The sequence below is a fragment of the Planococcus citri genome, chromosome 3, assembly GCF_950023065.1.
Source record: "Planococcus citri chromosome 3, ihPlaCitr1.1, whole genome shotgun sequence".
NCBI classification, from domain to species: domain Eukaryota; kingdom Metazoa; phylum Arthropoda; class Insecta; order Hemiptera; family Pseudococcidae; genus Planococcus; species Planococcus citri.
The window spans coordinates 48,463,042-48,482,112 of record NC_088679.1 but is presented as its reverse complement, the minus strand read 5'-3'; the positions used below and the strand labels follow the sequence as shown (position 1 = coordinate 48,482,112).

Here is a 19,071-nt window from a genome sequence, read left to right as displayed (position 1 = left end):
AAAGTAAAATAAAATGGTCATGTCACAAGTGATAACTCTTGAAAATGTACATTCTGATCACATTTCAAATTTGATCAGATTTTGAGACCCAATTGAGAGCCCAAATTAAAAAAAAAATCTGATTAAGCATCTGCAATTACTGGGATCTTTTATTTTGATAATTAATTATTCCAACTAAGTAGGTACTGACTTGTTTTGAGGCCTTTTTTTTTTGACACGAATAAAAAAATGTACACTTTAAAAAGTCCCAATAATTTAGAAAAAAACAAACTGTAAACCTTTGAAAAAAGCGACTGGGAAGTAAGGAATTTCAAATGTGCATAATCATCTTTTTTCAGCTATCATTTCCAAAAAACGGAAAAATTTTAATTTTCAAAAACACACTGATTCCTCACTTTTAATTGTTAATTCAATTTCAATATTGCGTTCGTTTTTTTGGATGAATTACCTAGACTTTTAAAATTGGATTTATCTACACGAATACGCAAGGGAGGAATCTTGTTAATTTTTTTGGCCGTCTTGTGCTTACCTAATAGTTTGCTAACGGTTTTTCCAAACTTTTTTTTTTCAATTTTTTATACCCTTTCTACGCACTACTTGAGAAGAAGTTTCGAAAAAAGAGAGCAGGGAGCAAAAATGTTTTATGATAAAGAAACCTATCCTTCAGTTTTACTTGTAAGAATGGCAACAATTTTAATGGAAAATGTAGACTGATCTGCTGTTTTTGAGATCAAATATTCGAGTACGTAAAACAGAATTTTCAAGGTTTTCATCTTTCAAAGTAGGGTGTTGGATTGGATCAAATTTTCTCATGATTTCGTAAACTACGCAGGATACCTACTTCAGGGAAATTTAAAATTCTAAAATTTTATTTCCTAGGTTCACTTTATTAAATGCATAAGGGCAAACTTCAGAACAAAATATTGCATAATTCACTGACTTTCTGGATATTTTTCAAGAATTAGGTACAACCTTGTTTCAAAGGTTCCATCTTCAACATTCGACAAAAAAAATGAAACCCTATAAAAAGAACAGCTAAAATCTTTACAAAATATATTTCCAGACCCTGAGTAGGGAAAATCAAAGTGAAGTGCTCCTAATTTCAAGATGTGACTTTCCCCCCTCGGTTTTCTCATACGTTATTTCCTCAGAGTCAAAAGTCATCAAAAAGATCAAACAGCTGTTGGCATGTCAAATGCTTTTCTCCACCTCTCACGATAAACTTGATCGATTTTTCCCTGATGTTTTCCTGAAACTTGTTTTTTAGAATTTCAACTCGAAACGAAACAGCGTTTTTAAATCGTTTTCAAATTGGGAAAAAAATCATTTATCATGACAAAAACTAAATTCCAATTTTCAACTTGAGAAATAAATAATTAAAACCAGTTGAGAATGCAGTACAACAATCAATTAATTGAACTCTGTCACGAAAGAGAATTCGCATAAAATATACGCGATAGCTGCAATTAGGTATAAATTAAAATTCATCTTAATGGATCGATCAATTTAAGCATTAACAAAACGTAACTTCGGACATTTATAAATTGCATGACTTAAGCACTGTCAACTATATACTAATACTTGATGATCTATCTAGAGTAAAACTAATATAAGCCAACACTAACATGTACTTATATTACTTAAATTTTAATAAAATATTTCTAAACGAACAAGTAGATGATATCTTACCGCGTAATTGAACTTCGAATTGAAAGCAAAATCATTAGCCTTGATTCGTCTTTCTGTATCTATAATTGGAACAGAAAAAAATTCTATTAAGTAAAATCTCATGCCTGAAACTTATAGCTGAAGTGTGCGATGTGAGACGAAAACTTAGAGGAGGAAAGTTGAAACGAGCCCATTTAATGTCACAAAATACGCGTATAATACGAGCAGCTTTTCTCAACTATCGAGCGCGTGGGAGATTACACTCACGATATTAGGTATAAAAAAAAAACACAAACCCTGTTTGTCGAATTCTCTGATCCAATTTCACAAACAAATGGCGGAGTATATATATTTTGAGAGCTTTTTTTGGGTACCGTACGCGAAACAACACTTCAGTTTCGCATTAGATAAATAAGCAGGAAAAAAATGATAAACCGTTGTCGAAAAGCACAACGCGTGAAATATTTTAGGGACATAGACATAATATAACATTTACCTACATGAATATTTTAACGTTTATGATTTTCATAATAATAATCTCGTATCATCGATTCGAACTTCATCAGTTGTATCTACAAACAACAATTTACAAAATAGCCTTTTAATTGCTCAGTTAAGATAATTTTTATGGTTTTTTAACGAGAAAATGATGAAAAATTTACAAAAAAATAATTTGATAATTTTTAATCAACCTAGGTACGTAAAAAGTATACCAGCGAATTCGTAATTTTTACTTTTAAAAGAAAAATAATTTCAATTTTAGTTTTTCCCCTTTGAAGTTACCACCAATAATACTATTTCTGGGTAATTTTTAATTTATATTAAAGCATGGAAATATAAATAAAACATTTAAGAACTCGAGCATATTAATTATAAAAACAAAAGACAAAAAATCAACTGCAGTTTTTAATCTAAGTTATTCGTTAACAGAACAGAGAATCGGCAACACTAGCGCAGTATTCAGTTTTGAAACGCAAACAATTTCTAATTAGGTACCTACAGTTACAGTCTTTCATCTACAGCAAAAAAGTAAGTAAATCTAATTATAAATTTATTATATCTACTTAGTTTCAAAAAGTTCCAAAGCGATGATTTTTTTTTTACATCTGGTAAATTATCAGTTATTTTCACAACCTTGCAATCATCTTGCGAAAATTCAGCAGACAACTAATTAATTAGAGAATGAAAGGTATAGATATGAACTGAATTGATACGAATAATATCGTAGGTATGTAAATTCGATAATGAGTTGAATTTTTTCAAAGATTGTGAATTTCCTTTTGGTTTTACTTACACTCGTATGTAAAACCGTTGATTTGTTATTTTTTATTCCTGAAATTTTTATCATTGAAAAATCCATTTGATAAACTCAGCAGTAGGTATCAATAATAAACTACGCTGACATGGAATTCCACATATTGTTAGGTTCGATATTTCTTTTCTTTTTCTTTTTTTTTTTTTTGTTTGATTGGATATCAGTGGAAAATTACGGCACGATATCAGAAAATTTCGTATTAGAGTTTCGATTTTCGATACACAGAAAACAAACATGTTGGTATTTACCTACACTCAAATATCACAATTTAAAAGTAACGATTTATTTTGAATTTTAAATATTTTTCGAGTTACAATAAAATGTAAGAAGTAAGTACCTAGATTTACAGATTGATTTATTCATTTCTGAAACGAGAACAAACCACCATAATTTTCTTTAATATTACAAAAATGCCTATTGAAATATATGAAGTTAAAAATGTACCTCTACCTACTCGTACAATGTTGAAAGATTTCATTGAATTTTTTAAACGCCACTAAAAGTTTACGAGAACACTAATTATAATTAAGGATCAGGTTTTTGAAGAAATAATCCAGCCTTTTATCGTTTAATAAATTCGTAGGTGGTAGAGGTATTTATTATTAATGGAAACATTAATTTATCATTTCGAAAGCAAAATTAACTCGAGTTGTTTAATATCAACCCACTTAGAATAATTTAGTTTATGCTCCCCCAAAGTACGAGCTTTCATTCTTTCATTAAATTTTCCCTTGGTAGACTGAAAATTCGTTCCTTAAATGTAATTTAAAGCCAAAGTTAGTAGGAGTGAATTTTATTTCTTGAAAATTTGTAAACAACTCGAGAAGAAAATTCAAACAACTTGCAAAACGTTTCTGGAAATTTTTCTGTCGAAGACTTGGAATTCTAGAAAGTCGATAAAATTAGAGGAAAATTGTTTGTGTCTAACAATGACAAGAAAAATTTTTGGTCCAGTCAAAAAAACATCAAAACAGCATTCAAAAAGAACTTACGGAGTCTACTGAATCGAAATAATAAAAAAAATGACGGATGACCTTTTGATAATCTGTGGATGACCAAATTTCCATTTTTGGACGGACCTTTTTTCAAATATTCAATCTTGATGGGTGATTTTTGTAGAATACTTCAAAATTTCACCACGCCAGGTTTTCAACAATTTCAGACTTGATTAGTGGAATTCCATCAATTTTTTGTAACTTTCAAGTAATATTCACAATAATTTTACGAGTTCTATATGTTTCATGAAATTTTTCCATAATTTATTCATTTCATTTCGATATTTGATGAATTTTTCGTGATTTCCCACAACTTTTTTTATATACCTAACTGAGCATTTTCACGATTTTTCATCAATTTTTCGGTCAATTTCAACAGCTTCAAACTTGATGGCATTTCAATAAATTTTCAAGCAATTTTCGCGAAATTTTCCTTAATTATTATAATTTTTTCATCAATTTCCGGAACTTTCGGTAACTGGGACTGGGAGGTTAATTCAACAATAATTCTTACATGTACATTTCTGCTTTTTTGACAAATCATCATTAAATCTTGACAAGGAAATCTTGTCAACTCGTCACCTTCAAATTGGCTGAAATTTGGCTCACTGAAAGTTCATGTCACCCACACCTCAGAACCAAATTTTCAGCTACTAAAGTTAATTTTTTTAATTTTGGCGAATTTTTGAAAAAGACCGAAATAACCCATTTACTGACAAAAGGTTTTCCTAAAAATGGTAAACCACAATATAAAAATCTGAAATTGGTTTGGATACTACAGTCGACCTTCCGAATTGATTACGCCATTTTCAAGACGATCTGGAGCTTCCAGCACACTGGAATCACTCCAGAAAGCGCTATAATCAACTTCGGCAGCTGAAAATTTGGTTCTGTGGGGTTGGTGACATGAACTTTCAGTATGCCAAATTACAGCCAAATCGAAGGTGACGAGTTCACGAGGTTCCCTTGTGAGAATATTTTATTAATGTTTGGTAATTGTGTTCAATTATGGCCTGCCTGGGTCACTTGATGATCTTGTAGACACCTTGAACCATTATAGGCAAAATTTTAGGTGCTGGATTGTTGGTCTTTCTGAACAGCTATTCTGGAGTCTCCGATGGATTTAAAAAATTTTCAGTTCGTTCTCAAAATAAAACAAACGATTACATATCCATGGATTTGATTTTGAGCAGTTAAAAACAATGCTTGAAAGTTTGTGCCTCCATGGATTGATGCAGTCATAGGGGTTCATATTAGCTGAATTTCATTTTAGTTTTTCTTATGAGAATTTTTCTGTACTTGACTAAAAAATCCAAAAATCCACCGGAGGCTCCAGAATGGTTATTTTCAATTTACAGCATCGTTTACTCTATATTCCAAGGTATATATTTTTAAAGTCTTATTAACTCTACTTCAATTTTCAGTGATGTTTTCATTTTTCCTGAATTCTATTCTTCTAGGAAAGGAGCGTATGGGAAATGAAAAAAAGTTGAAACTAATTTGAATAAAATATTAGAAAAATAAAACAGAAGCGAAAACTGAAGTGTATACGAAATTGAGGAGCGTAAAACTTTTGGTGATTTCTAAAGAATATTAAGGCAAACAAGCTTTGTAAGTTTATAGCCAGCAGCTTATTATAAATACGTTAATAAACTCGCTTTGCCCAGGTCTATCAACTCTGCATAATAATTCGTAGTATATCTCGCAATATAAAAAGTAAAACTAAAAATTCGCACTCTTTCTTTCCTTCCAAAATGTTTATAAAAATCAATAGGTACCACAAATACACCAAAATATGAAAATTACGATGTTTAATTTTTTTTCTCTCGTTACTATTGATCGCAATTAAATAAGAAGCGAAACAAATTAACATCCATCATAATGTAACCTACGAATACTCGGAAATTCATAATCTTAAAGGTTAGGCTGGGAAGTGGAAACATTACATCACCACGATTAAAAAAAAAGGTACATCAACTACTTGTTTACCAAATGTCAAATCATCAAATAATATGTCGATAAATCTCCTCCCACTTGAAAAGCCAACGTTTAAAAGCGATGTAGGTTCTAGGTAGGTATAGGTAAATGCACGAAAAACGCACCGCTAAATTTTCCGCACTATAAACATGCAATTCGTCGATATAACTTCCCCGCTTAATCGACACCTTTTCACGGTTCATTACGAGAACGAGGGGGGAAAAAACACGCGAAATTTTACACGTTTCGTACGAAAATCCGTTCATTCATAAAAACAACTAATTTTCCAACTTTTACTACTCTGTTAGTACACGAGGTTCGTCGTCCTAATGCATACAATTCGCTGTCAGACGTTTGGCTCGATTAATAAAACACTTAAATAGTCGAGTCGATTTGCTCTATTTAGCAATCCATCTCGCGCGAAAATTATCGCAACCATTGGCCAAATATATTTTAAAATAAGTTATAAACGTACCTTTAAATTTCCCATTCACTGTAGGCATTGATTTCGACTTGGCCATGGTTGTTTTTTATAAAAAACAATTGCAACGTGAACAGCGTCCATTAGAAATCCTCTTCGCTATACGTTAATCCGGCCACCTACGAGAACAAAAAAAAATTCTAATAAGTAAAAACAATAACACAATAAAAGAAAGCACAACCTTTTATAAATTAAAAGGAAAAAGAAAATAGAAAACAAAACCGATCTATAAACAACAAAGTGAAAAAATGAAAATATCCGTTGATTTCCTTTTACCCTCAACTTTCCAACATTTACTTTCCTCTTTATTTCTTTTGCAGTTGCCACAAGCATAAATGTAAATTATCGTTTGTGTACCATGACCTGAGACGTAACTTTTTTTTGAAAATCTTTTCTTTCAATCGAAAGTTTTTGCGATTTCCAACGTTCCAGTTTTTTTCTCCATCTTTTTTTTTCGCTTTCGTGTCGTTATAAACTCAAGGATTTTTAAAATTTTTATCAACAGTAATAAAAATCTATATCGATGTCATAAACTAGTACGTCGTTACATATAAATGGTTTACACAGATATACTTTGTGAGAAATTATTATCATTATTACCTAGGAATTAGTATTCTCAAAATAACGACTACAAAATGTTAGGATAAATATTAGTACGTGAGTGGGGAAGAGAACGATGAGTTGTCGTAAAACACAAATTTAAATTCGTGACCGACAACCAGTAGGTGTAGGTATTTAGTAGGCAGTGTGATTTTTTTTCAAATTTTTCCCATTTAAAAATCCAAAACCACATTTAGGGATCTACTGAGCGATTAAAAATGCTCTCTTCTCAAATACTACCTTTTTGGCATTAATTATGCCAAAATATCGAAAGATATAATTTTTTGTAACTGGGAAAATATTTTGGAACGCAGTGATGCCAGTTTTTTTGGCCCTTTATACAAATTTTAAAAATCTGTCAAATTTTTGGGGCATTTTTCTCGATTTTTTGGAATTGAAAATACTCTTAATGACCAAAAATTGGCACCACAACGTTACAAATTATTACTCCAGTTTCAAAACTGATATTTTTCGATGTTTTGGCTTGATTAATGCGAAAGATTTGAGAAAAGGCGAATTTACCCAAAAATAAGAGATTTGTAAATTTTAAACCGTTCGGTAGAAACCAAAAATAGTCTTGGATTTTGATGGAAATGGCCTAAGTATATGCAAAATTTCAAATACTATCTTTAAAAACTCGGCCTTTTTTTCTCAAAACAGATTGGGAAGGGGCTAGAGCGGAAAAATCATGATTTGTTTTCAAAAATCCCCCCCCCCCCCTTTAAAGGACTCACATCGTAGTAAAGACTCGAGTCATTTGGATAAATGTTCTGCAAAAATGGACAGAACTTCGAAGAAAAATGGCATACCTAACATACCATGGATTTTGACCAAGTTCATGAAGATGGTTCAATGTCCCATGATAAATTTGAGACTGTTAGTCATGAGAAAGGGAATTGCTTTGCAGCAAAACTCCATTCATAACTTTGTACGATGAATAACAAGATCCTCTAAAAAGATGCGTTCTGAATTTTTACACTTCCCTAACGCAAAAACAAAGAAAAAGAATTCGATAATGAAATGGAAAACTCTTTCCTAAACTAAAAAATTCGAACTTTCATTCCCAGATTCATATTCAGCTAGTCAAATTACCCCGATTTGAGCTCATTATAGGAGATCATTTGGCTAATATTTTTAATTTTTCTTTGTCATTTTTTTCAATATTAGGCCTTCATTTATTGAAAATCGGAAGAAAACGCCTTAAAAAAATTATACTACACATGAAAATTTAAGCAAAATCATCGCTAAATAAATCTAGTGAGGAATTTTGGAATTATCTGCCATTAGTTTTAACCTAGCTTTTATGTGTTGGAGAATCTGATCCAATTAAATGTTGAATAAAAAATCTGGGTACAAATCTGTGCTAATAAACTCAAAAATGGAACGTTCTTATCCTAATTATGGCATTTGATAAAATTTAATGAAATAAGCAGAGGTGGATGTAGAAACAGGAATCGAAAAAACAAACGAACGTGTGTTGATATAGTCAACTCAGCATTCAAATTCTAGTGAATCATGGCTGAAAACTTTGAGAGTTACAAGGAGTCATCCATTTCACGCCATAATGTATTCTTTCAGCAAAATTGTTTCAAGTACCATTTAAATGACTCATTTCCTACAGCCCAAATATATTTTGAAATCAAAAATTTTTACGATTGAAATTCGCGCAAAGCACTGTTCAAACTAAAAGATACGACCAATACGACTAACTTCAATTTAAACATTCGACGCAATTTCAAGAAATCGCAAAATATGCCGGACATGGTAAGCAAGCAAATTATGAAGGTTGGGTTCCTTAATACCTACTCACACGTACTTTCCTATTCCTACATTTTGAAATAGAGTAGGTGACTAAAACAAATAGAAATTTTACTCTAAACCTTGTCGAAATTAAAACACATTTGGAGGACTATTTTGCATACGTGAAAAACACTCGCCGATTGCGTCGCAGAATGTTTAAACTAAAAAAGCACACAATTAGGTATATTGCGAGTTGTTACGTGTAATCGTAGGTCGTAAAAATAAACGTTGCCGAATAACACGATTAATTATGTGGCACGATGTGCTTTTACTACAATTAGAAAAATTTCTTACACATGGGAAACTTACTTCTGATTACGAAAGTAAACGAAGTAAAACTCGAAGTACGACATTTTCGAACGCGATTATCAAACAAGGATGAAATTGCCGAATTTCTAGCGAGCACTGGCCACCGCACGTTAATAATACACACGTGTAGGGAAAACGCGAAAAATTTTCACAGCGTCACATGGCTAGGCGAATACAGCACACCGACCACACGCGAGATAACATTCACCGCCGTCGTGTAACCACAAAAGACTGAACTACCGAGTCGCGCGAAGACTATTCAGGCGATACGTATAGTGGAGCTGTTAACCCACATAGAATTCCAACCTTCCCTACTGACTTTTGCGCCTTCAGGACTCGAGCCAAATCGGCATGTTTTGCCTTCAAAGCTCTCTCCATTCCTTGATAAAAAAAAAATAAAAAAAAGAAAATTCAAGTAAAAGGTTATCAAAGCATACTTCTCGTTGATTTTCTGTGATTGGCTTTTTTTTCTACCAAAAAATTATTCTTTGATATACTACCTACTGGGTGTTCTGAAACAAGAGCAACCAGAACTACACAAATGTAAATTGGTTTGCCAACCCGGAAAATGAAGGGGAAGTTAAGAGGTATTCAGTGTCAATCCTTCAAGATTGCATTACTCCAGAATATTGTAGATAGATTGAATGTGATTATGCCATGTTGCAGAACTTTGAAAGGATCACAAAGAAGGTCCTTTTTAATTTTAGCCAGATTTTAAAATCAATAGATCTGAAAAAATCGATTGATTTAGAACTAGAAAGTGAAAATTTCATTAGAAACCACCCCGTTATCTAACCAAAATTTTGAAATTGAACTGAAAAAAACTGTAGGTTTCTTATAAAAGTTTCTCTCTAAAAATGTCGCTGAATGTTGACCAAAATTGGTTAATAAATACCTATTATAAAAAGTGATGAAATTCCAGTGAAATTTAGGAAAATTGAGAAAGAATTGCATAACAAATTCTAAAACTTCTTCTAAATACTTATTTACATTAGGGTGTACGGTGTACCTTATTTGTATAGTGAAAATATTTTTTTCGCTCCCACCCCCCCCCCAAAAACATGACCTCAGGTGAGAAAATGATACCCTTAAAATTGCAGCCCCCTAGGTGAAAAAAAGTCGTGCCGGTGGGCCCCCCAATTTTCCCATATACATATGAAAAAATCAAAGTATCAGGCAAAATTTTTAAAATTGTGAACTTTCTAGTTCTAACACCTCAGTTAAGTCCCTACTTACGTAAAATCAACCTATATACCAATTTTAGCCCCCTATCACCACCCAAGACTAACCAGTGGATTAGAGGGGAGAGCTCATATATTTATGCCTACATACTTGATGTGAAAAATTATTTAATGACGCTCTAAATTGTTGTCGGGTTTCACGAGAAAAATTTCTCCAATCATGTTAGTAAGAATAAGTCGTGCTAGGGAGCACGCCTAGCCTCTTCCCCCTCCCCAATCTCAAAATATAAAAGAAATCAGAAAAATTGAAATTTTTATATTTTTTTTCACATCATAATCCTTGGATTTGGTCCATTTTCATTATTAGAATATTGTTAAATATTTTATGACTTGTCTACATGATGAAAAAAGGTGGAACTTATCTCCTTCCCCATGAAAATGAAAAAATATGAATATTAGGGTATTTTTTTCTTCCATATTTTAATCCTGGTATTTGGTCTATATCTTCATCAGAAAAGCACTACCTATGTCAGGCTTTTAAAAACTTGCAGAAAAAGGACAAATTTCTGAATTTTGACTTTGAGAAACATTGAAGTGAACGTTTTGTAATAAAATAACCTATGTCAAATTTTCACAGAAGACTTATTGACGTTCTGATATTTTGTAGTGTAAGACTTGAAAACTTGGAAAAAATTGTCAAGAATCCCTATCCATGAGATTTCATTTTCAAGTTTAAAGCAAAAAAACATATCCATGACTTGAAACTATCTTTGCAGAGGAGACTTCATCTCCATTCCAAAAAGAATTTCAACTTTGTGGATCTCTATCATTTATGTAGGTGGTGAGCATTGTAGAGGGGACTGAGAAAAGGGTTTTCTGGAAAAAAAGAATTATCTAGAAGCATTCTGCACAGAGATGAAAAATTTTCATCCAATTACGAGTACCTATAGAGATCAATTTTCATCTTTCTCAATATTCTTCAATTTTGGAAGTCTCATAAAAGAGGACCACCATCATTTGGAGGACAAAAGGGTGTTTTTCTTGAAAAAGTGGTTATCTAAAAGTACTCTGCTTAGAAATGAAACATTATCAAAAAATTTGTATAGATATGAATTTTTCATTTTTTTTTGTCGATTTTTTTCAACTTTTAGGGGCTTTATAGGTAACCAACATGATTTGGGAGACCGGGCGAAGGTTTTTCTTGAAAAAGTGTTTATTCAGCACATAAATAAAAAAATGTCAAAAAATTTCTACAGACATCAGTTTTTAATAATATGTTTTTTATTTTTCCCAAATTTGAGGGGCTCCATGCAAGAGAGCCAAAATCATTTGGTGGTCCAACAATGGTTTTTTCTTGAAAAGGGGGTTATGTAGAACAATTCTAATATGGAAATGAGATATTTTCATCAAATTTTCCATAACTTTGATTTATTATAATTTTTTGTGATTTTTTCAACTTTGAGGGGCTCCTTACTAGGGGGCCAATATGGTTTGAAGGGCCACGGAAATTTTTTTCTTAAAAAGGGGATTATTTAGAAAAATTCTGGCGCAGAAACAATGAATTTTCATGAATAGAACTTTTTTTTGATTTTTCCCCACTTAGGGGGCTACCGGCACCACTTTTTTTACAGATAGGAGAAACATAAAAAATAGGGATCGAATTATTTTCTCACCTGAGGCCATGTTTGGGGGGGGGGGGTTGGAGCTACAAAATTCGAACTTTTCAAAATAAGGTACACCCTAACGTACATACATGTTAAATCTTTAAAAACACCGTAAATTACCTAATAATGGTGAAATTCCAGTCAAATTCGCCAAAAGTGCATGAAAAAGTAATAAAAAACACTCAAAAAATACGTTAAAATCTTGGATAATTAACAAAAAATAATGAAAATTCAGTGAAATTTGCCAAAAATGCATGAAGTAGTGTTCAATTAGTTATTTCATCACTCATGAGTGAAATGGTAAAAACCTACTGCACATACTATAAATTTTAGTTCAGAAAATGGCATGTTATTCCGTTAAAATGAAAATTCCACGAAAATTTAAAATCACGAAGCAGAAAATACCTCATAGGTAAATAAAATAATCTCGTGATATAAATTTTCATGAAAAATTCGATCATATTTTACACTATAATAATCAGTTCACAGACTTTATAATTTTCTGTTGAACAAAGTTGAGCAATTGTGTAATGTGTAACTAGTAGTAAGTACGAGTAGGTAACATGAAATGCATATTATGTATAGGTAACATGACACAGACATGTTATTTCAAAGCCTCTAACACGGTATAAATGGCAGAATCACAACAGATTTGTTATCCATACTACAAGCGAAGCGACAAAAAAATCTATACCTATAGATTCATTTTTAGATTTTTAAATACTCGTAGAAACGACATCGTTCGAAACTGAAATCTTCAAAAAAATTGTATTCTCTTTTTTATTAGCCTACCTGGTGTCAGTTTTATCGATCTAGCATTTATCACAAAATTCGCACCATTTTATACGAAATAACTCAACGGTACATTAACTCGAACAAAACGGGAAATGTTTAGAGAACATACCTATACTGAAAACCGATACCAAAATTTTGTCAGCCATTCCTTTATTTAAACTCTGGCGAAAAAATTCCGCGAGCAAATCGAACTTGCAGGTGTTGAGGTGTTGGTTGTGTATTTCATCATGATTCAACACGTATGTACCATACGTAATTTATATGTAAATATAATTTATCTCCCGATATGTTTGCCTAAATCGTTGAAAATAATGCCCGTTTAGGTCGCACTAAACTTTAGGCACTAAAATTACGTATTTTTTCACTGTAAGTATATTCAACAATTTACCGCTAAAATTTTGATAAAATAATTCCTCAGTCATAAGTGTCGTAATTTAAACCGAATGTCGTTTTTTTCCTTTTTGAATGTAATTTTCAGTACCGTATTAAATGAGGTCGAGGAGCGTTTTGAATGTATCATGCTACGAGTACTTATATTCTCGGAATTCAAAATATTAAAATCACAGTAATCACCTTTTCCATTCATTAGCGAGTAAAGCTGAATTCGTCGCAAGGGGTTTGTTTGACTTCTTGTATTGAACAATTTTAATTCGAAAAAAAATCTCCTGCTACAGGTAGCAACTCAACTTCGCAAAAAGGATTCGTTACACACTTTCTCGATAGGCAGTAGGTAAAGAAAATGGATTCTCGAAAACTTCCAAGCAACTTTCTTCCAATTAATTTTCTATTAAAACTTCGCACGAAATGAATGATTAATTTTAGCAAAACCGAATCGAATTCGTCGTCGTAATTTTTCACGTGAACTTTACATTATACAAATACGAGTATAACCAATCGCCCAACTGACTCCATACTCAACAAGATAAGCGGATGAATCATATGTACTATGACAAAAAAAGTTACCTACTCATTTATATCAAGTGCTTTTTTCACGTTTAACCATCATTTTCATTAATCACTGAACAAATACTTAAGCGGATACCTATATTTCACATCAAATTTCAAGTGTAGATAATCAATAAAAACTTATAAAAATCTCAAACTAATCAGATTTTTTGGAAATATTCCAACGCAGAGGCACAGATTTTAGTGTTGAGCTTTCAAAAGCTGAACTTTATACTTGGCCTGTAATTATTGTCGATACAGATTAGCCAACTCATCGCCAGTCTCATCTAATTGTCATTAAATTTCTTATTAAAAACATCAACCTGAAAAAAAAGTAAATCGACTTCTTATCATTACTCGTAAATGGTAAACTTTACGCTTTTACCAACCGAGGAAATTCACTTCGTATATCTTTTTCCTTGTTTAATGAAACTCTTCGTCATCAAGTTACGTGTACACAAGGTAACGAGTGTAAAGCAAACACCTTAAAGTATTTTTCAAATCATACACATTTCATTAAGTTTACTGCGAAGGAAAATTTTGATTCGCTTTACACCGTTAATTATCACCTACACTTTCAAATCCTTTACACATACTTAACTATTTGAAAAATAATCGAATGGAAGTATTTTATGCATCGTTAATATGTACCTACACCTAGCTAGCAGATAAAAGAATTATTAATCAGATATATTACAATTATTACACAGAGGAATAAAATTCGATCAACTTTCATTTTCCTTCTACGTAGGTATTCGTATAGGTCTAGGTACGTATGCAATAGTACCACATATGTACATTGTACATACGAGTACATTACGTACCTGCTTTTAGGGATTTTTCTCACCGTAAAAACAGTGAATTATGCAGGACATGAAATATTACTCGATGTACATACGCCAGATTTCGAAGGACGAAAACCTGAGCGAAGCGAGGGCAAAAGATTTGAAAGTTTATGATTCAAGAAATTAAACACTATCATTTTTGATGTGTGAAGTTCATTTTTTCAACCTTAATTTCAAATTTTAAAAGTTTGTAAAAACAGCCAAACCTACTACAATAGACAGAACTTCTCAATAAAAGTTGGTTCAAAAACACAGTTTGTCAAAAATGCACGAAAAAGTGATAAAATTGTGTACAAAGATGTAAAAGTGCTCAAACTAACATTTAAATTACTGCAAATCACCAATAAAATATGATGAAATTGTAGTCAAATTTGTCAAAAAATGCACGAAAGTGAAAAAAATCGCGTAAAAATGATTTGAAGCCATTCAAAAAATTCTTAAAACTACAGAAAATCAGCATAAAGGATAAAGTTTTGCTAAAATTTATCAAATGTCAGCAAAAATTGCAAAAAACATTGTTTAAACATCTTTGAAAAAAATATATCAAAACATTTAAATTAGTGAAAAGTTCAATCACCCAAAAGTGATAAAATTTCAAAGAAATTTGCCAAAAAAAAATGCACGAAGAAGCGTTAAAAACTTAAAATCAGGTATGAACCTTCTAAAAACTCGACTTGGAGCTTTTTATCAGTGAGGTGCTTCCACAATGCTTGATGGATGAAAAATCAATTACTTACTCTCAATTATTAGAATAGACCCATTTTACCAAGGAGATAAGAGATAACCTTTTCGCCATGTGTTTGATCCACCTCTGCTGCTAGATGGTGTAATGATATTGTTCAGTTTTACAGTTTTTGGAATTGGGAAACGCAGGTAAGAATATCTACTGTTGAAGTTGAAATATAGGCATAATTCGAAGAATAATATACAGCCTATCAATGTATTTTATTTTATGTAATAAAGATATTCACACTCTCTGAATAGTAAACTAATAGGGTATTCGGATTTTTCGCTAGAGGGAGGGTGGGCTGGAAGAATAATGAAATGGAAAGTAGGAACTTTTCGTTACAGTTAGGCAAACAACAAACTAGTAAGAAAAATGAGTATAACTTTTTCAAGAACTTTAACTACATATATATACAGTACAGTACTCTTGATCACGAAAATCAGATAAAACTAGGGGACGTTAACCGAAGTACATTATACATAAAACAACTACTTCTGGTCTGAATTCGATTCTCCTTTAATTGGATAAGATTCATTACAGCTGTGGGAATGACTTATCGTTACCTTGTTATAGTTCTATCATTTATTTGCAACCCTTAAAATTGGTCTCGCATCTCTTAATAATTCCAATAACAAATCCGCCGCAAAATTACTCAGAAACAGCTTATCTACATAGATGAATTTTGATATCGTCTACAGCACGTAAAAAAATACCCCAGAGGTAATTTCACTTTGAAAACAATTATAAGAAGATTATTTCTAGCTTCTAACAAGACGTAGTGTATTGACATGATGCTAACCTCAGTTGGTTGAAAATTTCCGCCTTCTTGATTGTAATATTAATATATCATCGAAGCACGTAAACCGGCGCGAATAAATTGTTTCCTAAAATCGTACACCGTGCACGTGAGAACTTGCCGCCTTTTTCGGCTGTAATTCGATATAAAAATAAGGCGAATTAAACATTAACCTTGGTTCATTAGGTTTTGCCATTTACCCAACAATGAGAATGCATTACTACTGCGGAAGTTGGTCGATTTATAATTCAACCCTTTGTAACGGCATCAAAAATACTAACGATAAGATCTTGCATGGTTGTATAGGTGTACTACGTACATAAGAAAAATACAAGTGTTAACGACCCTTGACCGCTTATTCGCGAATTTAGACACTATACATACGTAGGTATAGCAGGTAAGAGCTGGCCGCGAGTTATTTTTCTTTTTTGTCAAGTATTATGGTATGTTCGACTTTCAGATAAAATTGACAAATTATCGATTAAAGAAGGCAAAAAGTTACGAAAACAAGCGATCATTTTTTTTTCAAACTTGACTTTTTCCTTTTTACCTTTCGATAGAGAAAATTTTGCATTACATATTTAAAAGATACGTTAATTCTTAATGTTCAGTTCACAACGAACATGGTATAAAGAAGTCGTCGAAAAACACACAATCCTACAACGCTAAAAAGCTCACTTGACAAAAACTTATACAGACATGCGAAGCAAGAAGTAACACAATAAAGTAAACTATTGGGTAACGCAGCTACTAAAACATTAATGAAACGAGAAGAAAACAAAATCCCGAAAAGAATGTTAGGTAGGTCTACCAGTGAAATAGGAAGGGACAGGAAAGGTAAAAGGGTTATCGGACAATAATGTCTTTCATACGAAGTTGAACTGTTAAATATATCGGGCATTGCTCATTTGAAATAAATAAATTTCTATTCTACAATGACAAGAAAGTAAATAAAAAATACAATCGAAAATTTTTTCAATCGTTTAATTCTCAACGACAACAATTTTCAAGTCGAGTGTCAGGTCTTTTTGTGAGAAAGCCACGTAAATACAAACAAACTCTGAACTGTACGATATTTCATGAAGTTTTGGTTGTTCTTATTCGGTGTCTAAGAAAAATTAAATTTCAATAATTCACGATCGCTATCAATGAACGCAAAGAAATGTTGAAGAAATGGAACTACTTAATAAAAATTGCGGCGAAATGAAATTGGCAATGGGCCACGAAACTTGCCTTGACCTTCTTTGCATCGCACCATACATTTTTATCATCTGAGTAACCAGCCTGATAGACTACTGAAATTTTCCACTGATGACATGAATTTCAAAAACAGCGAGTCAGCGATTCGATGTGTTTCGGCCAATCGTAAGAGCAGCAGAGATAAGCGAAGAAGAATGCCCAGAACTTGGGCATCGACTACAATCTTCAACTTACTCATGTAGGCAAGGTATTTATCGATATTATCTAGTTGTGGAATTTACCAATCGTGGGTAATTAAAATGATGATGATAAATTGATGAATTAACAGTATCTCGAGTAGGTAGGTACTTAGGTAGGTACGTAAGTCACAAAGAATGTTTCTGAGTGAGTGAGTTTGAGTGAGTTGAAAATATCCATTTTCAATAACTTAACTCGATGAGTGTACCTAATTACGCCATGAGTTGAACATCATTCATGTAATAATGAGTCAATATTCATTGTATCTTATGAGCAATTTGAACGATCACTTACCTTTGAACACCCTCCATGTGATCAATTCGAAAGTAAACAACAATCCAATGTTTTATCAAGGAAGAAATTCATGAGGTAATGAAAAAATCATTTCGGTTGATATTTCCGGAGTAGATTAACTTGTTACCGATACAACAAACAAATCGACAAACCACAAAACCGCATTAAAAATAAATTTTGGATTTTCAAACGAACTCACACCGATTCAGTTTCTACAAAGGTTTTCACGTCCTGGTCCTGTCCTGGAAAATCAAAACACTAACTAAAATCAATCAAAGCAGAAAAAATTTGATAACACCACGAGTAGTACGAAAAAAATAGAAATCACTGTTTTCACTATTTTTACAAATGAACGACAAAGAACGTCGTTACACAAGACCGAATGTAATTAACCAATAAAAATGGAGCATAGCATGGCACTAATGGCCGAACGTCGAAATTTGAAATAATTTAATTTTAATTTTTAATACTGAAGTTAACGAGATAAAAACCATAAAATAAACGCATTTTTATTTAAATTTTTTATTTTCATTCAACTTTTCATTCAGTGGAAATTGGTAAATGATTGAGTGAGAGTGAGATTAAATAGGTCTATTGTTTAATGGCACTATGGCACGATGGCGTTGTTCAGAAATCACGAATCAATCAATAAAAATAATTAGGTATATAAAATGTCTTACTTGATACCTACCTAAATGGCTAAATTATATTCATATTTCATATTTTTCATAATTCTTAATTCATTCAATGATTATTTCAGTTTTCTTTCATTATCTTGACAGTTGACTTGACACGGGACCTAACCTGAAATTAGGAATTATTTTTTATGTAATGTTTGATACTTGCTCAATTTAATTATTGAGCCATGATTGAAGCGGAAGAGAAAAATTATGATTCTGCTTATGCAGTTACGCTCATTATCATTGTTTTATACAATGCAAACTTTCGAACTGGAAGCAGTGAGTAAGAATGAATGAGCAGTGAGCAATGAGCATTGAGCATGCATAAGCATAACTCATAATTCATAAATAAGCATCCTACTTCTTACTTCATGTTGTATCAACAGTTTACGAAAAGAATTCACCATTTCTTATGAATATGCTTATCAACGCACTTCGCTCAAAATAAACTAACAAGATATTTGCAAAAAATTGATACGAAACATTCTGGTAGGTATTTTATTATTTTAAAATTTCAAATTAAAGCCGACCATCCTTCAAAATTATAACGCTAAAAATGTTG

General features: G+C 32.0%; 1 protein-coding gene across 6 annotated transcripts in view; it reads right to left on the bottom strand.

Moving 5' to 3' along the window:
- Nucleotides 1–18,114, bottom strand: part of ATP8B (ATPase phospholipid transporting 8B) — a 45,420-nt gene extending 27,306 nt beyond the window's left edge. For 2 of the 6 annotated variants that reach the window (XM_065359080.1, XM_065359083.1), the window contains exons 1-3: nt 17,830–18,114; nt 6,431–6,555; nt 1,690–1,748 (exon numbers count right to left, since the gene is read on the bottom strand). In XM_065359080.1, coding sequence (XP_065215152.1) covers nt 1,690–1,748; nt 6,431–6,476 — 105 coding nt within the window. In that variant the 5' untranslated portion in view covers nt 6,477–6,555; nt 17,830–18,114. Of the gene's footprint in view, nt 1–1,689; nt 1,749–6,430; nt 6,556–8,632; nt 8,776–9,145; nt 9,392–13,358; nt 13,579–17,829 lie in introns of those variants that run through there. The other 4 variants (XM_065359086.1, XM_065359084.1, XM_065359081.1 and 1 more) reach the window with 4 other exon arrangements.
- Nucleotides 18,115–19,071: the final 957 nt, after the last annotated feature.